Raw genomic sequence first — 22,889 nt, forward strand, 5'->3', positions numbered from 1 at the left:
ATGTCCATATTTTATCTAATTTTCAACATTTGAATTTCAAACTTTAGTATTATACTTCTCTAGAATGATGTAAAATTTTTTGAAAGTTTGGTAAGCTTTGATGGAAAACTTTGCGACTTATGAGTCAAAAATCTTCAAATTATAATTATAGTTTCAAAAGAAATGCTTATATTTTCAAGAATATCAGTGATATTTCCTCCAAAGTATGTAGAATAATTGTACATAGTAAGCTAACTAATTTCTGAAATTTACAGCTTATTCTCAGCTATTTACGATGCATAATAATTAGGCAATATATTTGTCTTCCTCAATTTGATACTGATCCTCGAAACGCAAGGGTGATGTTACTTTATTAGAAAATGACACCTGTTACAAATCAATTGGTCTCTTATTTCTTGAGAAATATTTAAAAAAGTGAATTTTTGAAAGTGTCTCAATGCTTTTGGTCATATAGTGTATAATGCATAGTCCTTTAATGTATTCCTTGTTAACTTCCAAAAAACAACGTAACTGCAAAATTGTTCAATTATCAACTAACAGAGTAGAAGTCATTTTTCTCCGATCTAAGCTCAGAAAGCCTTCTGCAATTAAAAATATACTATGTTCTCAAATTTTTGTCTTTAACAAGTGTTATGTTTAATGAGCAGTGAGATTAAATGAGTTTTTAGAACCAACTATTGTGTGTATTCATGACTTTCTCTAAGTTGAAATATTCTTAAAGTCTTTTAAATTAAAATTAAATTAAGTTTTAAAAAGCTTTCTTGATGGATTTAATATAAATATTTATATTATTTTTACTTATTCATTTTCCACAAACTAGTACGTGCACAAAGCATTTCTTAAACACCACGAAATAACGTTATTCTTACTCAAACAGCATGAAACAGAGTTTTTCACGACATTTTTATTTCTAGTTTAATATGTATTGTCAAAAATACCGTAATTTTCAGGATTTAAACTTAAAATATTTGTCTTTAAATATAGCATATCGATTTGTTTGTCTGAACATGATGATATATCCAAAAATATCTGGCTGATACCCTGGCTACATTTCCGTAAGGTTTATGTCTCCAGTATTTTTCACATCAGTGTTCATTTTATAGTCCACTTCATCATCATCTTCTTCATAAAAATCACGAAGTCGGTCTCGATAAACGTAAATGCCGAAGAACCATGTCACTCCAACAGCTGTAAAAAATGCAGATAGACCATGGATCAGATAGTTGAACTTATCTACGTCGTAAAACCAGCAGTTTCCTGTGGTACCACAACTTTTCTCAAAAATGATGCACGCTGAATCCAACAATGCTCCAGACACAACAGGATACGGAATAAATGCTGAAAAAGAAGATTTAAGAATAATTTAAAACAATAAATAAATTTCAAAACTGTTAAATACAATATCATCCCATGAACTTGATCAAGAACACGGACGCTACGTTTATGTAATGCAATTAAATTATGAAGACTTCTACAGAGAATATTTAATTATTCCTTTCTGCCCAGTAACATTCGTGTTTTACAAGATACGTATATAACTAGGTCAAAAATATCATTTAAATATTGTTTCTCGAAATCTTCAAAAATATTTTCTTCATGTGGACGTAGAATGGTTAAGTTTGTTACCACCTACAGTTGGTTAATAGGACAAGATCATTCTAGCTGAATTTAATTTCTCAATGAATATGCATCCTGATTTGGTTCCTTGAGTATTTTTTAAACTAAAGTTTGCTTTCTAGATGCTTTATAGTACTTTTAACTCAGCTAAAGCATTCTTTCGAATTAGCAAGGTTTTTTTTCTGTTAGAACTGTGTTTGAAGTATCAACAAGCTTCAACAATGCCTTAGTTTTTTCAGAGTTTTCAAAAACATCGATAGTAGGTTAGTCTTTAGAAGGGGGTACCGTAATTGTGCACTTGTGTGATATATGATAAATCTTTTAAGATGGAATTGCTTCTGAGTAAGTTCAGGCCATAACTCTAGAATAATATTGATGGTAATAAAAACGCAACAAAAATAAAATGTTGGTAAAATAAGAAAGTCATTGCATAATTATTTTACACCAGTTTTTGAAGTTAAAACGGTGAGGTAGCGCAACTCAGTACACCCGGAAAGAGAAGTACAATGCTCCATTGCAATAATCTTATGTGAGATCCGATACTAATTTGTGTACTCATTCACCAACAATATAATATTAAGTTGTCAAATTTCAAAACAGTACTCACCAAACAGGCAGATGAGCATTTCGAAGGTTCCTAAACAAACACTTTTATCTTCTGGAGCAATAGACCTAAGGACATTTTAAAAACAACGACAGTATAAGAAATGTTTAATTTATGATTACAAAAAAAAATACGATTGGAAAACTTTTACTTAGGATCCGAAGTAATATTTTGCTTAGCACTGTATTAAAGCATGAGTATGTGAAAACTTTATAAAAATATCGGCAATAGATTTGGCTCTTGAAAATGCGTGTATCGGAAACTAGATGTGGCTCTTATAACATAAATGAAAGTTAAAACTTTATTCAAATTCCAACAGTATCATTAGTTTACTTTTTAAATACATGAAAAATAATATTTTTAAACAAAGTATCAATTCTATAATTTTCGGAAACTGTGTTAAAAGCAGGAATTGCTCATTTCTGCCAACGGGTCTTTTTTTTTTTTTTTTTTTTTTTCAAATATGTGAACGTTTGTTCGCCGACTTTTTAACAATATTATAATTCAATTCATTTTTTCATATACAATACAGTTTATGGAAGATAGATGTTAGAAAGGGAGAAAAATTTTGTCAATAGGGATGTTCCGTACTATTTAATAAAATTCCGAACTATATCTTCCGAACTTTTCTATATAATCATTGTAAATTCACAAGAAAAATTAGCCATCACTTTTTTAAACTGTAACACCAACATACTGTTTCCATGTTTGCCGAATAATGTAAATCTTGCGAAGTCACAGCGACCTCTCGTGACCTCCCACCGAGGTGTCCTTGTTTGTCAGTCAGTGGATATGTGAATATGGTTTCACTATTTCATTAACGCTATGTAAATTTCACAGAAGCACGTAAATTTCAAAATTTACTTTCGGTGACAAAGTTGCACTTCCTAATTTGTTTCTCAGCTTATTTGTGTTTTTCAAAGTGCAAGTTTTCGTTTTCATTGTCAGTTAAATCCTGAATTACCAATTATTATCCAAGAGCTGAAGGCCGCAATGGTTCGTCTAGAGTTTTAGGTGGGATCCGAACCACTGATACATGCAAAAAAAAATGCTATATCAATCGAACATGCATGTCCTAACCAGTATGCAGTGTTTATTCAACTTAGCACGCTGTCACTTGTTCAGAACAATTGAAATTCAGAAAAAAATGCTAGTTTAAGTACAACTCTTAAAAAAAACTTAGTAGTTTCGTTTGACTGCTAGTTTTCAGACATTTGCTAACAACACGATTAGAAAACCATGCTGCATTTTCGATTCTACCATAGAAATATTTGAATATGAAATCTTTATTCATATATTTTATAATAATAATAATAATAAACATTGATTAAATGAGTATAACAGCACTCAATGGTTTAAATTAGCTACAGAAAGCATTGAAAGAAATTAATAAATTTCATAAGCACATATTAAACAAAACTAAGTCAGAAATAACTAGTAAAAGCGCAAAAGATTAACAAAATAAAACAGCATAGATCAAGGAAGTTAAAACAAAAGCCATGATTAAATTTACATAACTTGCACGCGTTTCAGCATAGTAATTACAGTCAGCAAGGGATGGCAAACTTTTCGCCGACAACGATATGTAATGTCTAAAACAATGCATCAAATTAATTTTCATTTTTTATGTGATTTTAAATTACTATTTTATGTTTCTTTTTAATAGAAAAATTAATTTAAAAAAAGGCTTACCTCAGAAGCAACATTGTATATCCAACTTTCAAGAAATTAACTAATATTTGTAGTACGGGAAGTGAAGCTATATAAACTATTGCCTGAGACCAACATTTGTCTTCGTAACAGTATCCTTCAGTAACAAAATTGTTAGCTTCTTCCGAAAAATCAATAACACAGGAACAATTTGTAAATGTCTAAAGGGGAAAAAATGAAACCGTGTTTCACAAATAAAACTATCAAACATTTTCTTTTATATTCTCTTGAATATATCTGGAATGTATAATATTAATGACTTCTTGAAGTAAGGATTTCGAGTGTCAGTAATGAATATGTCATACAAAAGTCATTATTACAATTTTTAATGCATATGTTTTGATATTTTTATGACAGCTATCAACAAAGTTAAATGAAAAATTAGCGAATATACTTCGCTACTAAACTGCAAAACCAACGTAAATATTGCACACATTCTCTAGAAATTACAGCATATTGCTATTTCAGGCTACAATGGAGCCTCTTCATCAGTGAAAGAACTGAGCACACAACAAAAAAAGTCTTGAGAGAGCTGAACGTCACACACGTGGAAACTGGTATCTATAACAAAATTGGTCAACCAATAGGAATTCCTGACAACAGACGATAACCAATCAATGTTATTTGATTTGGTCAGAGAGAGAAATGAGTTTCTTTATAGATTCTTGAGTTTCGAAAATATAATAATTAGGGCAGTTTGGGGGGGGGAGGAAACATGGAGGTAAATCGAATGAAACTCTTTTGCCGCACTTAGGGTAATTTTTGAATCTAAAATGCTGTTAGTGAAAACTAGATAACATAAAAAACAATTTGGACTGACTTATTAACATTGCAAATATGCACTACTGACCTATAGAGAGGAGTCCTACAAATTTTGCTGCAGAGGGGGGGGGCAACCTTTATAGATCTGGGGCCTGCATTTGGAGGATTCGATGGATTGCATGCAACCTACAGGCACACAGACAGAAAATTTTTGTTTCAGAACTTCTAAAGCTTCTATGATTGTGTATAGTACGATTATAATACCTGTATCAACCTCGTTTCAATTAAAGCTGTATAGTCTTTGGGGTAACATGCTAGGGCAGGGGCTCCCAAAGTGAGGGGCGCAGCACTATGGGGTACCGCAGGTGCAGACGAGGGGTGCCTCGAAATGTCCATGATATCAATGTATACTATAATGTGTTACACAGATAGGCTTGGGTGAGTGAACTTATTCTTGTTGATTCTTCTAAGAGTGCAGCGAATCGAAAAAGTTTGGAAACCCCTGCGCTAGAATAAAAGAAAAGATGATTTAATTCGCTACTCAAAATTTTCATATCCGATTATTCTCCGAGAGGTAGGCTTAGACTCAATGCACAAAACGTTTTGCCTCAATTATGTGAATGAAATAAGCGATTTTTAAATGGAACCTGTAATAATTAAAGTTTTACTACTCTAAAATGTGGCGCGTCTCATAATTAAAACAAATAAACATTTTTCATTAGTTGCAAAATCAATACAGCCTTAAATACAATACAAGATTTAGTTTTAAATAAACAACGTTTTTCCCTGACCTTTTTACTCTCTTTCCCAGAGAAAGATTCTTTGCAACCAGCAAAACACGGTGAAAAGTAAGTCGTTTTGCCATCTGGTCCACAAACTGGGGCGAAGGATTTCAAAGAACAGTTGCAGTTCGAGTTACATTCGTTCTCTAAGATCAATCTGAAATTCCATTAGAAGAAGATTAAAAAAAATACATCCATACAACTTAGTGAACCAGTGATTAGTTAAGTTAAAATCTTGTTAGTATAATAAACTAAATTTAAGAGCAAAAAAAAAATAGTATTTTGTGTTAAAATACAAGCCTTTAAAACAAGTTTTAATTAAAGTGTTACTTTTTTTTTTTAGAAATAAAACTATCTTCGTGCATTATTAATCAGGAAAATAACATGTACTAAAAAACACAGCAATATAGTTCGGAGAAGATAAAATGATTGAACAGAGAATTTCATTCGTATCCTAGTGAAGCAACTAGATTTCTTCCGCAGTTAAGCTCTCCTAATATTTTAATAGATGTTTGAATTGGCACGCTTAATTTTAAACCTGTGATTTAAAACTGTAAAGGGAACATTAATAGATGCAGATTTCACAAAATGTTATACACTCAGAAGAAAAATGCCATGCATGTCAGGAAAGTGGTGCCTTTTTGTTCCTCGAGGATGAACAAACAGCCATGCGATACCTAGATATACTGGCAGAGCAAGTGCACTCTGCAATGCTGTATTTTTACTCTGATAGTGACGGATATTTTATGGACGATAATGCAACTATACATTGTGCCAAAAGTGTTGAAAATTGGTTCACTGAACATCAGTCTGACTTACAACACCTTCCCTGGCCGCTGCTTAACTCGCATCTTAACGCCGTAAAATGTGTGGGATAGGGTGGAAAGCCGCTTCCGGCAGCACCAATTCCTCTTCCATCTTATTTACAAATCTAAAAAGCTGCATAGCCAATGCATGGTATTCTCTGGATGTAAATGCTCTCCAGAAGCTTATAAACTCGATGCTGAAACGAATCAGAGCAGTTATCCGTGCAAAAGGTGGTCTATCAAATATTGATGTTAGGTTTCTAATTCATTGGCCAGTGAATGTATTTGAACAAGTTGTTTTATAAGTTAGAATGCACTTTTTACAACAACTGTTTCCATAGACACTGGATGTCCATTGAATTCGTAAACTGTAAGCAAAATCATAAAAAACAAACAATTTTTGCACTTATTTATGGTTTAAAAAAGTAATTATTAAGAGAGACTTATTTCATCAACGGCAGAGAGAAGGATATCTCTTTTTTTCTCTACCAACACTGCTACACTTAAAGAAATGACTCTAGAAATGCAAATTAGTTTTATAAAATGCAGACTATCCAATTAGAAATTCGTTTTTGAATTTTCTTATTATTGGTACTTACAAAACGTTTGTAATCTATATATATAAAAATGGAGTTTGGTAAATTTGTTCCCTAAGATCTCAGAAACTACCCGGCAGATTTGGCTGAAACTTTCACCGTTTGTTCAGTTTGGTATTGGGAAGGTTTATAGACCAGTTCGAAAAAAATCCGATTGATAGTTCCCTTTCATTCCAATTTTAGTCCCAATTTTCGCATAAATGTCTCAATATGGGGGTGGAAAAAAACGTGCATATATTAAAATTATGTGTCCATCGAAAGCACTTATTTTTCTGCTGAAGATGGCATCTGTTAGAAAGTTCTAAGTTGTATGAAAAACGAGTTATGAGCTTTTTTTGTTCCATGCTCGAAGGCTTTCCTCAACCCAATTCATTATTTAGTGTATCCTCTCAACTCCCAGCTCATAGCTAGAATTGTTGAATATTTTTGTGTTTCGTCTGAATGTTTGAGGCATACACTAATAATAAGAATAGACCGAGCTATTGCAACCCTTTTGCTGCTCATAAACCAAACCATGTGACTGGTGGATATCCTAGGAACAGCGGGCGACGATCAACGCCTGCGAGAAATAAAATAAATAGAATTGATGGAACACGGAAGAATGATCTTTTATGGATTCCGATTTGTAAATTTGTTATTCTAAGTACTAAATATTTTGTTCATATAGTGAGTTTTTCGTTTAGATAGTATTGCGCATTTTCTTTATTCAATTTCAATAACTCTCTAAGCAATTAAAGATGCAAGCGCCCGAAAAGAATCGGCAAACGGTAGGAATTTTTTCCTACAATTTCAATTTAAATACCGATTAGTACATTTTTGCGTTCACGCAAAATGTTTACGCCATTACGTTTACGCCAACTCTGACGTAGCAGTTCCGAATGAAATAAAAGTTACTGAAAACTGTGATCAAAAACTAATTACTAATGTCAAAATAATGCATAACTAAAAGAAAAACAGTTCAATCTCTGCACCTGGAAAAAAAATTATAATGAAAACACATTACGTCTTAAAATACATGTCGAGTGCCAAACTGTAGATAATGTTGCCATCTAGCAACCATGCTGCCAAAGTTTTCGCCAAGCCTTCCACCAGTCACATGATGTATCCATGAACCAATTTTTTCATCAGCAAGTCTGGGGAAAGCTCGGTCTACTCTTATTATTAGTCTATGGCTTGAGGCTTTTCTCAAGTCAAATCTCAAAGTAACGTTTTTTTCCCCAAGATTGGCTAATAATAACTAGATTTGGCTGATTATTTTTCATTTAAACGGAACTTTAGTGCAATTAATGGTTTTTTTTTATTATTTGTGCTGATTGGACACTTAATCATTATCCAATCTAACAGCAGAAACTTCGCCAAAATTTATGCAGAAAGATTTCAGTAGCGGATGCATTTGGCAGTTTTTTCAACTGCCGCGGTTTTTGAAGCCAAAGACTACGTAATAATGTTAGTCAGCTTTCACCATGTACACAAAATATCGCCAATCAAAGAATCTTTAAAAACTTTTTTTACTGTAAAATAATCCAGCAACTAAATTAGGCAAATCCATAAACAGCACAAAAACTTCCATTAATGTGACTTTGTGTACAAATTCAAACCATCGCCAAATGTTACTACTTATTTTGGAAACATTTCGGATGAAATTATTTAGCGTCATTTTGTGGTGACCAAAAGTATCTCAGCATCTGGCGACAATATATCTTTAACAAAAATTAGTAACATGTCGTTTTACAAAGTAAAGAGGGGGAGCATTATCCAAGGTATCCCAAAACGGTTCCTGCAAATTCGGTACCATTTTAAATCGCACCAAGAACCCACGATAATTGAAATTTTCCAAAATAACTAAAGCAAGGTTAAGGGGATTACGGGCGCGCGGCTACATTTTTTTTAAACAGTTCACACTTCAATAGACATACAAAGAAGATAAGACACCATGTAAAAAAATAAGTATTAACTGATAAATCTTTTTAAAAATATGAAGTTTAATTTCATATTTCGAAAATTCTTCAAATTTGTATATGGTTAAATTTCGTGTTTTCGTTTCTAAATGAATACTATTTTGCTCTTTTTACTTACTTCTACTTTAGTTTTATGAGTAAGGAAGAAGCTAGATTTTAAATCACGTCAAAAAGGTGTATTTTAAATTTTTTCGTTTAAAACAGAAAACAAATGCAAATAACGATTGTTTGTCATAATTATTAACCGACTTCAAAAAGGAGGCGGTTATCAGTTCATACCGTATGTATGTTTTTTTTTTTTTTTTGTTTGTCCACTCATAGCGTCTCACCTAGTGAACCGATTTTGATGATTCTTTTTTTAATGGATAGAGGATGGCTCAACTTAGGTCCCATTACTTTGTTTGACCATATTTGTTCTTTAGAAAAAAAGTTATGGGCAAAAAACAGTAAATCTCCCTATTAAATGATTAAAATGATATTGTAGCGAAGTTAGCACTTTTCATCCGTGGATAACAGTGGCTCAGTGGTAGAATTCTCGTCTTCCACACGAGCAACCCGGGTTCAATTCCCGACTAGGACAAAGTGAATTTTACTAAAATTTCGTTTCTACTGTTTCCCGTATTTTCTCGAATGTTCTATTAATTTCTGTATCTTTTCAAGTCTGGAAAGTTCCAGCACTTTTTCAAGTTGTATATAAGGAGATGTAACGTTCATTCGTGGTTCTGAATAAAGATCTCGAGTTGAGACTAACGAGTATTCGCTTCATTTGGCTTTCACATTGTCTTCGCTATCTTCATCTACGCGACAATATGAAACTCATTGTTATAAAAGTTTGGTGCCATATAACTGTAACATTAATAGTAATTGTAATGATAATTTTGAATAAAGGATTTTCTAAAGCAATACAGTGACATAGAGCCGCACTTCTTACTAGATAACTTCTTATTTTTACTGAAATATCTACATTTACACTAAAAAGAATGAAATAAAAAAATTTTGAAAAAAAAATAGAACCGACTTCAAAATTGCTCTAAAAAGTGAAAAATAATTTTATTCTTTAAACACCATCGATAATACTTTTAAACATAATTTTTGAAGTTGGCGCAAAAACAAAAAGTAAAATCCATTGTAACCATGCTTCGTTCATATTTTTATCAAAAAATCATCCAAACTTAGGAACGAAACATTTATATCGTTACTCAAATATGCTGTCATCAATGCGTAATGCATGTGGTAGTGAAGAAACTGGACGTGGTTAAATTTATACTTGTAGTTGAGTTATGGCTGTGAATGATTTTATCGATCGTTTTTGCGCCAACTTCAAAAATTATGTTTAAAAGTATTATCGATGGTGTTTAAAGAATAAAATTATTTTTCACTTTTTAGAGCAATTTTGAAGTCGGTTCTATTTTTTTTTTTTTTTAAATTTTTTTATTGATAATCCAGGCAACGCCGGGTATTTTAGCTAGTATGTATTATTTAATCAAGCTCAATGAGCATTAATACGAGAAAACCACATAATAAGTTAATTTTCACGGGAACAGAAAATAAGTTAATTTTCACAGGAACAGAAAATAAGTTACATAATTTTTTTTTTATAGTTTGAATGTTACATGAAGCTGTCATTGCACTGAGTTTGAGCTCAGATAACTATGTACTTATACGTGAAAGTATCGCGACATCTCGTGAAACATACACCGTCGCTGTAATCAACATTTTCAGAATGATATTTATAAAATTTATCTTCTTACCCTTCTGCATTATATCCATTATTATGTAAGTCAATTCTATCACACTGCGGTATCATTAACAAAAGGCAACCTATGCAGGCAATGAATTCCAGTGATATTATTCCGATGATGATGGACTTCACTTTTGGTTGAAACTTCCATATGAAAATTCCACCACCAAGTTGAGAGAGTATTAGGGCTGTGAGCCCCAGAGGATCTAAGTAAAAAAAAATCTACTAACTTTGTTGTGTACACATTTAGTTACTCATCAGTGAAAAATAAATTCAAATAATAAAAAAATAAGCTTTTTACTTCCCTTTACAAAAAATTAAATATTGTATTCGCAAAAAAATTTTCACACAAAAATCGGCCTTAATTTCCATTTTGCTCAACCCCGAATGAATGTTGAGTTTATTTTTCAACTCGACCAAACGTGGATATATGTCTAGGAACGTACAGACACCCGAAATATCCATTTTGAAGATCCCCGAGTTAATTACAACGAGTTTTCTCGTGACGTCTGTATGTACGTATGTATGTGCGTACGTGTGTATGTATGTCGCATAACTCAAGAAGGAAATGTCCTAGAAAGTTGAAATTTGGTGCTTAGACTCCTAGTGAGGTCTTGTTGTGCATCTCCTTTTTCGGTTGCATTCGGATGCTCCAAAGGGGGTCTTTTGCTCTTTTGTGGGAGGAAATCATTGTTAATTTCGATGTAAACTCAAGTGGTGTTAAAATTCGGTTCATCGCCCGTCTTTTGGTCGCGAAGTTTTGTCGCCAACTTGGCAACAAATTTATCGATTTTTTTTTATTTATTTATTTTTTTTAAAAATCTGGTTTCAATTTGGCTGCTATTGGTGATATTAAGAGAGTAAACTGTTGAATCACATTAAAACTGCCAATAATGAGAAAATGACATTAAATTGGAGTAAAAGGAAGTCATGTGATGCATACATCAGATCGTTTTATTTTAAATTTAAAACAGTGCAATTCAATATTGATAGATGTATCAATTGTTGCACAAAACACCGTATAAAGTCCTTCTTATTACTTACTTATTTCACTACATGAACTTTATGGAAAACATGGACTTATGTAGTTCCGTTCACGTTTGAGGAAATGCAGAAGCAATTTTCTAGTAATATTTTTGGCTCAGTAACGGACGTATCTCAAGAGTTATACCTACCCGCTACTAAGCAAAAAATAAAAAATAAAATAATGTTTCAAAATTTATGAGCCACTTTTATCGCCACTTGAAGAGCTAGTGATCGATCCAGATTAGAACTTATCGGTCTATGTTCATTATAACGTTTATGCAATGAAACACGAGTGCAACACAATATGGGTCGATACACGGTGATTTTTACAACAATGTATACATCTGTTACCATTGAATTCAACAATTAAAATAGGTCATAAAAAATCTACATCAGCCTGAAGCTTTACATTGTTCAGAAATATTCACACGTAGTTTGCAGAAAACGATAAATTATGGTAGAAGATTATAAACAAATGCAAAACTTCACTGTAAATGAGACAGAAAAAAAGGAAAAAAATACAGAAAAAAAGGATTGACGTAATTAATTATTTTTAATTGTAACTGATATTCATAAGCAATTTTAAATATACTTTTAGTGAGCTAAATATCTTACTCGAATATAAACTTGCATCAGCTGCTGACAGTCTAAATTGCTGCTCCATATACCTAGGAAGAAGCATGAAGTGTCCGACTCCTCCATAAACGCTGATAACTGTATTTAACCACAGGAAAATGCACAATACGTTTGTTCCCAATCGTTTAAGTGCATTGAAAAATCCTACGAATAAGAAAAATAGTTAGCATTTTCACTTAAATTTAAATCTCCACTCTGTATTATTGTGACAGCTGAAGTTAAAATTTTGTTCAAGGATTTAATTTTAAAATCAAAGGAGTAAAATTATGAGACATATTTTTAAAGTAAAATGCATATACTGTATCTCAACGAGAAGACATTTTCGCTCCGAAACTAATTCAGGAACATTGATAAAGATCTTGCACTGTTAGCAATAATAAACTCACGATGGTACGTCAGTGCAAAGTAAGTTACATTTTAATTTTTCGGTGATACTTAGAAAAAAGGGTCAAAACAAGCATGGTTGGAAAGTTAACATTCAAAGTAGTTGGTGATAAAGACGTTCGTGGTGTTAGGGCTGTAGAAGCAAAAATCAACCTTAAGAAGTTAATCATTTGTTGAACAAAAAAGTTGGCTATTTTCTTTCTACTTGAGTTTTACGTTTTTTAAAAAGAGATATGAAATCAGGACATTTTTTTAAAGTATTGATTTCATTGTATTGCCAGCAAATCAATGTCATTTAAAAGCTTCAAAATACGTGACAGAGGATTAAAATTAATCCAAGACTTCAATTCCTCTTTAAGGAGAGACGAAGAAAGGCAGTTTCGATTGCAAGCTGTGTCTGAATGTAAGCTCATTTTGCCGGATTCTTTAAAAGCTACCATATTTAAGCCATTAACGCCTTCATTTGTGATTTTGAAGCATAATGATGTATAATTTGACAGTAAAATTATTGAAATGTATTTGAATTATTATACTCATTTTAACTGTGCTTTTTCATCTTACCTCCTTATTTCTTCATTTTAAATCAGAAAAATATAGTATTTACCTTTAAAAAATACTCTTAAGTATTTTTTTATATTCAAAATTGATAAGACAAATGGCTAGCAAATGTAGTTAGATATTAAAATGCTTTTAGGCTTTTACTTGAAAACTCCTCTTTGTGGTATCAACTGCACCCTGATCTGAAAAATGACGAATATAGCTCTGTTTTATCAGAAAAATTGATGAGGTTCGAGTAAAATTTATAAAATTATCTATGAAATGAGGCAAGAATCATTTTTTTTTACTACGAATACTTTTCGTTTTAGTGTACAGAAACTACGACTTATTGTCAAAACCACTGTTTTTCTTAACCTTATCCTCCTTGAGGCACGGTTAATATTATTCGACTGAGCTAAAACCTTAGCAAATCGCATTTTCTAGCTTATTGGCACACTTTATGGGATGCCCAAAATAAAAATAGAAAACTGATTTTTTTTTTTTTTTTTTTTTGTGACTATCCTTATATGTCACGGATGTTGACTAGGAAAGATTTCAGCTCAGAGCACTGCAGTTAAGGCTTTAAAAACAGTGAAAAAAGTCATCAGAGAGCTTGTTTCTTGCGTTGAATAGTTGCTTTTAATTGTTCACTTTTGGAAAAACTCAAAAAATACACGATCAACGCACATTGGTTTAATTTTTAACTCTTAATAAAATTTAAATAATAATGAAATTACCAAGTAAATGAGATTTTAAGCTTTGCTGTTCTAAGTTAGTTTCTTTCACATGCTTTTTCCCGGGCAATTTTTTTGGAAAGAGAAGCAATGGAATTGTAAATATAAAGAGTAGGGTTCCCTGAACAAGAAATCCCAACCACCATGCTCCAATCCAACGTGGATCTTCGGGTCCAAATCCAGGATCATCTAAAAAAAAGGGAATGGAAAGGGACCGTGTGAAAGAACCAATTAAAACTGTTACAGATCACAATATTATAGTTAAGGTACAAAACACACACACACACATAGAGAGAGAGAGAGAGAGAGAGAGAGAAAGGATTCCAAAACACTTGAAAACGTTTTTGAAAATTACGGGGAGTATTTTGTAATACTTGGAAACGTTTTTGAAATTTTCGTGAACCGCAGCTGCGCAATCCAGAAACGTTTATGAAAGCTACAGAAAGAGAAACCGACAGAGTACCGATTCCAAAATACTCGGAAAAGTTTTTAAAAATCTCATGAACCGCAGCTGCCCCATATATTCAGAAATGTTTCCGATTTTATTTAGTGTACTGTTGGCTTCCATTTCTATAATTTTATCTTGATTTTTACATCTGTTTCTTTTTTCCCATTAATTTTTATCTATCTTGCATATTTTTTCCCCATTTACTTTTATCCATCTTGCTCAGTTTATATTAAACTCGTTTCGTTTTTAATAATAGTCAGCATTTTCTCCTTTTTTCTCTTAGTCTGTCTTTTCTGTTTTAACTTTAGTTGCTTCATCTTCCTCATATCGAACTCCTTGTTGCATAAGTTGCGCACCTGTGAGGAAGGTTCTTTATAGGGTAAAAATTTTCTTATTGGTGTTCGGTTAATCCGCTAAGCTACTTGCTTTTCTGCCTCGTTGCTTTTGTCGGATATCTTTTCAACTATAAGCTCAATTATCTTGCATTGGAAAAGGAGTTCGTTGTGACGCCGAAATACGTGCCTGCAATAGGCAATCTGCAATTTCTGCAAGTTATCTCTTATTTCCCTTTTCAAGCGCAAAAGTATTTATTCAATTCCTAAATGCAGTGTCTATATCCATCAGTGTATAAAAATAAGAAAAAAGAAATGAAAAACTGGATCCACACGCCACAATTCAATTACAACTATTATAACGGCTGAATCACAGTAAAAGATCTCTACTACTCTGTTTAAAGACTTTTAACTAACTTACCCATAGGACTTTCATAGTACTTTAGGAAGACGGACGACAAAAGAAATCCAAACACTGGTCCAAGAGTTCTCAAGGCCTGTGTGACAGCTAATGTAACAAAAAATAGCTATAATTATTAATTGCGGAACATTTCAAGAAATAAAGTTTACTCATACAAAAAGTATTGCTGTTCTGAAACATTGTATTTTAACGACACATTATAACTTGAAAATCAACTTTATAGAAACATTGTAATTACTTTATTTTGTTTATTTCTATTTTTATTTATTAATTAATTTTTGTGTAAACTCGTGAACAGATAAATCATACACTATTATTCGATTTTCTGTTGCTGTCCCTTTCATATAAATACGAATTGATTCTATTGTTTCTTTTCCGTTTCACTGTCCTATGTTCTTTCCTAAATAAGCTCATTTTGGTAAAAGTGTAGAATGAGGATAGACCAGTGCTTGTGTGACTTCTTTAGCTTCTACTTTGGCAATTATAGATATTATCGTTTTCTTTGCCACTATGCGTGCTGCAGGCTCCACACTAAATTGTAATTTTTATTGTTTTGCAACCGCCTACGTTTATTTGGCAGAATATTTTGCACTTCTATGACCTTTTAATATTTTTTAATCGAGCTGGTGATTTCTTTAAAACTTTAATGACTTAATTTATTTATTTGGGGAATTATTTTGCATTTTATGGATCTTTTAAACGTGGGACTGTTAGAAGCAAAGGGATGTAAGAAGATATTTTAAAGTTTTGAGTAAAACGGGCTTAAAGTTCAGATCTTAGGTAGGTTCCATTGATTTTTCCCCCCAATCATGCTATATAGCAGCATCTACCAGGATTATTCGTATACTACCTCTTTTCCCAAAACACAAGAAATTCTCTACCATTTACAATGGTTATCTCCAAATTTTTAATTTCGGCTCTTACATCCCTTTACTGCCTCAATTGTTTTATTTAGAATAAATTTAAAGAGACAAAATACTGTATGATCTTTACAGTTAAGTAGATTTTATGCAACTAAGATCGAATATGGTATTAAATAGTGACTGCCAAACAGTTGCCTGAATAGAACTAATTAGAAAATCATTGCTTTCCAACAGCGATAAGCCCATTACATCATCAATGTCTGTTTTACACTCTAACCCTCCTGTTCTGCATTGCAAAAGATATTTCTTGCAAATCCAAAGCTTGTGCTATCAATTCTTATTGCTATTTATGTACATTTAGCGTTTTTTATTGTTTGTAATTACAATACTTTTTTTCATGATCTTTTAAATACGGTTTAATCTTCTTATCTACCAAAATCACCCAAAAATTAGTACTCAGTTTTCGTTTTTTAATCTTCACGTTGGCTTATTTCTGACTAACTTGATACGGCGACCAGTGGATATTTCTTTGTCTTTTGTCAAATTATTTTTTTTTAAATCTAAGTTGACTTCATAAAAATGGTCAAATTCAAAGAAACAAAAATCAGTTACAAAACCAATGTTTTTTAAAATTTAAAATACGACGCATCATATCACGGGAGCGCCGCCAAGGAAACCAAACGTCAGCAGCCAACAGAAGCAAATCCACAGCCAAAGACGAAAGAGAATGAAAGCGCCCAAGACCAAGATTACACGACAGAACAAGTTGGGGTTTTTTGGGTTTTTCACCCCTCTGTATCTCAGCCCCATGAAGACCCCCGGAGTTGATTTTTAGTACACTCAATCTTTAGTGGCCCTTGACGCCGTAAACCAAAATACAATCCCCTGGACCATCAGGGGGAGGAGGTATTAAAGTTATAAAATGGCTGCTCAAAAATGTTTTCGCTTTCTTTGACAGGGCTAGAGCACAGACGAAAAAAGGAATCAAGCTGAAATTTCGCACACACATTCCTTGTGCCCTACTGATGTGCCTTTTGTGCCATTTGACCCCCTCCCCTTCCCCCCTAGTTTTTACCTCCCAAATTGTACCTTCCCGGGGTTCTATCACAGCCCCCTGGGGTGTTACAGTAATGATTTTTTGTATACATATTCTTGGAGGGCCATTAAGTACATATACAAAAATTCAACCCCCAGGGACATCATGGGCCGGAGTAATTGAAGTTTGAAAATCACTAATTTTCCATAAATTCTTATGTACTTACTCTCAGCTCATATATAGGGTTTGTTTATCTCGGACTGCAATTGCAAGGTTAGAACAGATCTAACAGTTATTCCAAAGTTGTCTTAGGAAATGATATTCAATCAAGACTAAACATATCCAAGAGTTGCAACTAGACGTTAAATCGCGGATATCACAAATTTGCCACAGCGACTGCGCATGCGCGCAGACTTAGCTCATTGGGCTTTCTATTTTCAGATTGTATGTTGTTTGTTTATATTTAAGCAGAGAAACAAATTAATGAATGAGATTAGAATGCTGTCCCCCCCCCCCCCCACGGTTTTGCCGATACGAAATTTCCTTTCCCCTGTTTTTCAGTTTTGATATATTTATGGAGGAAAGAAATTTTAAATGTCGGCGCGAAACTGGGGTTAAACCATTTCAATATTTTACGTGACAAATTATATGAAACTGTACGCATTAATACGGCACATATAACTTTTTAATTGAAAGCGAAAAATAGCACTTTTTTATTGGTTTACTTATTTTCTAAATTAATGGATTTTTCACAAACAATACGTAATGAACTGAAAATATATGAAATACGTGTGTGGATATCCGTGCTTTGCAGTAACTTGTTAGCTGAAAAAATGTTTGCAATTAATTTAAGCAAGACTTTTAATGAGCTTAGTCCGCGGGCAACATGCGCATTCGATATGGCAAATTTGGGATATCCGCGATTTGATATCGAGTAAAGTTGTATAGATCTTCTGACACATTCAAATTTAAAATATTTAATGAATTAGTTTTTTTTTCGCTTGGTGATAACATGCGTTATTTCGTTTTTAAATGAACTTTTAAACAAAACTAGGCATTAAACAAGACAAAGACTTCTATCAAGAAAAAGATAAATCACCAAACAATTAAAATTATCTCATAAAACGTAAAATAATCCACGATTTAAGAAAAAATGTAAATAAACAAAAAGTGAAAAGCTAGATTAAAATAGCCCTCAACTGTAAAACAATTAAGGAATACTTCATGAAAATGTTGAATAATCACGTCAAATAAAGAAACTAATAGAATTTATTGCGAAGTTGTAAAATACTCGAAAACAATATAATTTAAAATATAGTATTTTATTATCCAAAAAGTTTTCTTTGCAACAGAGAGGATACAAGGATTGCAATAAAATTTAAACGATTCTCGCAAAATGAACATAGAATCTTAATAGTCAGAAAATAACTTGACGTAAAATTAGGCTAGCCATTATTGTTCCTTAAAAACACAAAACAGCGTTGATTCAATTGAAAATTTTCTGACTTGAAGTTCTCAGTACTAAAAATACAGACAAAGTAATAATATTAATGCAAAAAGATGTGATATCTCATCAAAAACTTTTCAAAGTGAAGTGGTTGCTTGGTGAGCAAAAAGCTTCCCGCCAAACAAGATAAACAATTTTAAAGATCTATCCATATTTCTGAGGAGTTGAAGGTGGGAGGAGGTTCTAATGGAAGTAGCTGTGATGAAAAAGGAGAAAAGGGAGGATGATAGTTTGGCAGATACTTGGCGGGCAAACTAGATATCATAACTTTTTATGGCTGAGGGTTTTTGGATTTAGGATGCAGGTTTTCTTTTTTGTGCGGAAAAGTTAAAGGTTTTCTTGGCGGGGAAATTTTTACAACAGGGTTGTTTTTGATGAGATTATAGCGTTACGTTAGAAATGGAGTTTTTCACGTCAAGGAAATTACCCGTACTTCCTTAAGAAAAAGAAATGTGTGATAAATTACATAAAATTATATATTAAAAACATAAAATGTATGCTACTCATGCATTTAAATAAAATGCCATAAAACAGATATAAGTATGAACAGTTTAGTGAACAAATACAACAATATATAAACCTACTTTTAATAGACGTACCGTCAATAAAAGATCTAATTAGAAGCTTAAGATTGTAATTCACAATTTTAAGCAGTAGTTGTGCTTTTTTATTTAATCAATTATTTACTTGCGTTTTAAAATCTTTTGTGGTATTTTTCAGCTCATGTTGCTGTGCATCAATTAAAATATCAAGCTTAAAATATTTACTACTATGTTTTTAATTGCATTTATCTTTTTAACATTTCAATTTTAAACTTGTTATATTTCAGCTTGTACCGAAAACAGCTAAGATGTGATTACTTAACGCGTGCAACTTTTTTTTACACATTTAAAAATTAACTTCACTTTATTTTCTCTTTCTTTCTAAAAAAATCAACGTAGGTTAAATTCATCGCAAAAAATTGACTTATGTTGTTTATTATGATGTGTTTCTTTTGTGAATGATTAAACATATTCAAACAAAGGGATTAAATAAAAAATAAAATGAAATAATAGTATATAGTAAAACGATTAATGCTAGTTTTTCTAAGTAAGGAATGAAATTGTAATAATTCAATAATTAGTTATAATTTTTAAAACATTTTACGGTACAGTGAAGGACAAGAAAATTGCATCATAAGCGAAAAAGAAGGAAAAGGTTTCAAATAATATATTTCATGCATGTACTTCGAGAAAACATCAGATTGTTACGATATATTAACGATTTCAAATTATGCTTTGAACAAACCTTATTATTATTAAGAATACAATACTTAACGAACTAATTAAGAATCCGTCCCTCAGATGTCTACGGACCAAACTTCCCTCCTAAAATACATACAATATGGGCAATTCTTAATATCTTTTAAATGTTTAATTATAAAATGCTTTTGATAATCCTCATATATATAATAGCCAATGATCGAGTAACCTGTAAGTTTCAACAACGAAACTCGCACACGGCATGATAATTTGATAATATGTTTTGGCAATGTTTAACATGCAGGGAAATTCTTTATTGTGACAAGGCCGAACTTGATCCGGTAACGTAACTGTTTTACTGGTAAGACTGTGTCATTTCAGGGGAACGAAGAAAAGAAAAAATGGTCTAAAGTGAACGCTACCTACTGCAGTTTAGGGTTAATCCACTGGAGTTAGGGTTACAATTTCAACTATCAAAATATCACCAAACATGCAATGGTTTCGTTCAAATGTAAAAGTAATTTTCACCCGTCATACCTTGACGTGCAATTTTCTAGTGAAAATATTATTAGCATATAAAAAGGTTATTACCTAGATAGAGAGGAACGTCCCTCTTCTTAGCAATATCATCCAAATAAGGCACTCCAATGGCATGAAAGGCAATTGTACCAAATCCTTGAAAAACGCTTGCCAACATAAAAATTAGAACGGTTGGCAATTTTGCAGGTTTTCCTTCATCGTTGCAAGTATCTGTCTTTGTCTCAATGACACACATATCCTCACTTGTTTTATTTTCTATTGCTAGGGAAGAAAATTCGGAAGCAGACCCATAAATGAAATATGGAATGGTAGAAATGTAACTGCAAAGCACGCTTGCAAACATTCCTACAGCAATGACCCGGGATCGATGACCTTTGCTACCAAAGTACCCAAGAAGCGCCCCTAAAAATACTGGTGTCACCTCTTCCACCATCACTATAGCACCACTTACCCTGCTGTCGTACGCATATCTCTTTTCTAAGGTGGACAGAACACCTATCCGATAGGCAAAGAACATGCCCTGAACAACGCCTGTTATTGCAAAGAAGAGGAGGAACATTTTTGGGGTAGCCCATGACTGAATCCATTGGGGTCTGAAACTCCCTATTCCACAAGTTGTGTCTTCATCTACTTCGGCGACACCGTCACGATTTAAAGCGACACTATCAACTGACTGGACAGCATCGTCCTTTACCGTCAGAAGATTCAGATTGGAATTATCGTTGGCCTCCGAGGTTGACATGGTAGATTTAGCTTTTGTTTGCTTTATTAACTTTCGAGATTTCGTTGTCGAAAACTCTATACACCAATTTCATTTTTCAATGCCTTGGTCTTCTTTTTCTTTCAAACTGTAGCTTTCTTTTTTTCGTCAATTTTAATCCACTAATTTTGTTATTTTTTCCAAATAGGTTAACTTTTCATTATTTTCAACCATAATCTACATTTCAGTACAAATAAAAACAAAGTTGACGTTTCTTTGTCTTCTTTTCATCAAATTACTGTACAAAAACTTCACATCATTCATATTTCACTTATCAAATTAGAAAAAAAATGTTAATCAGTTAAGAGAACATCCATTCCCTAAATGCGTGTTTACTACATGTACATATTTTTAATTTGACAAGCCATAACTACATCTTGAAGAAGAATTTGTGCTGCTTAAACTACATATTACGAGAATTTTCTCGTACAGTGAAAGATGCAACATGCAAAATTTTTGATGCTACAAAAACATAATTTTCGCTAAGAACATCAGCGTATCGCTCTGTCCTTGTGAATGGTCTTTAAAAATGCACCCAAGCGTGAGAGAGGGAATACTCAACTGAAGAGCTAGTTGAAAGGCATCTCTAGACGGGTTTACGGGTTCCTTTTTTATAAAAAACGTTTTCGGTTAACATTATTACGTGTATATTGCGTAATGTGGCGTGAAGGTCATCCTTCTGACAGCAGTGGTGTTTTTCTTTGACATATATTTTTGCTCCTCCTTATCATGAAGAGCAACGATTATGATTAATTTTCTTTTCCTTTTCGTCTTGTTTACTCCTCCCTCTTCTTAGGGAAAAAAATATTAGAATTAATCAGGGGCAGATCGGCTCGCCGACCAATCGGTTCTTGGGCCGGTGCGCCCTACCCTCAAAACTGGACACCTTTTTTTTTTGGTTTTTATTATTTTTTTTGAGCAATCACGATTGCTTAGTGTTCTCACTTGACTGTATTGATGTCCTATCATTTTATTTTCCCACCGCCACCCTCCGCACCATCATCGTCGACCGGGTCCTCACAATGCTGCTCCTATAGCGAAAACCGTGTCCAGGTTGCATCCATGTCCTACACACACACGTGCATACATACACAATTACACACACACACATGCACGCACACACATATACACACACATACAACTACACACACATACACAAACACATACGCACACAAATACATACAGACACCTACACATGCACACACACACAAACACATACACACACTCATACAAACAACTACCCACACATTCATGCCTGCACACAGACACAAACACATATGCCTACACACACATACACATACCCCCCCACACATACACACACATTCATACACACAACTACTCACACACTTATGCCTGCACACAGACACAAACACACATGCCAACACACACATACACATACCCCTACACACAACACACATATCCCCACACACAAACACACACGCCTACATACACACACTCGTGATTGCGAAAAATATAATTTGAATTCAAGATGTCAAAATTCAAATTAAATTTTTAATTATTTATCTTATTTTAATACTTTTTGGTGCAACTTCCTTATTATTTTTTTTTTTCGCTCACAACCTGTGCGGCTTCACTTCGTATTTTTTCCCCTTACACTCATAAACCTGTGTACCATCGTTTTTTTTTTTTTTTTTTTTTTTTTTTGCACCTATTTTTGCACTTTTTTTGCCCCTCTGGAGGTCAAGGTTGGCCCCTTCTTGCAGGTCCCACTCCGCCTCTGAAATAAGTGCCCGAAGTACTCGATAAATATGAAAATTAGTGATGTGTTGAGTCATAAACATGAAATTAGTTTTCTTTTGGAACAAGAGAGTTGGTAGATCTTTGAAG

The 22,889-nt window shown here is 33.0% G+C and overlaps 1 protein-coding gene across 1 annotated transcript; it reads right to left on the reverse strand.

The window, feature by feature from the left end:
• Window positions 1–900: 900 nt before the first annotated feature.
• LOC129222557 (solute carrier organic anion transporter family member 74D-like) lies at window positions 901–21,551 on the reverse strand. Its single transcript, XM_054857071.1, has 9 exons — window positions 20,333–21,551; window positions 15,095–15,181; window positions 13,897–14,082; window positions 12,218–12,382; window positions 10,587–10,782; window positions 5,485–5,632; window positions 3,914–4,092; window positions 2,225–2,289; window positions 901–1,338 (listed from the first exon to the last, which is right to left on the reverse strand). The coding sequence occupies exons 1-9, from the start codon at window positions 21,021–21,023 to the stop codon at window positions 1,046–1,048; spliced, it is 2,010 nt and encodes a 669-aa protein (XP_054713046.1). The 5' UTR covers window positions 21,024–21,551; the 3' UTR covers window positions 901–1,045.
• Window positions 21,552–22,889: the final 1,338 nt, after the last annotated feature.

This window comes from Uloborus diversus, chromosome 5 (genome assembly GCF_026930045.1).
Source record: "Uloborus diversus isolate 005 chromosome 5, Udiv.v.3.1, whole genome shotgun sequence".
NCBI lineage: Eukaryota > Metazoa > Arthropoda > Arachnida > Araneae > Uloboridae > Uloborus > Uloborus diversus.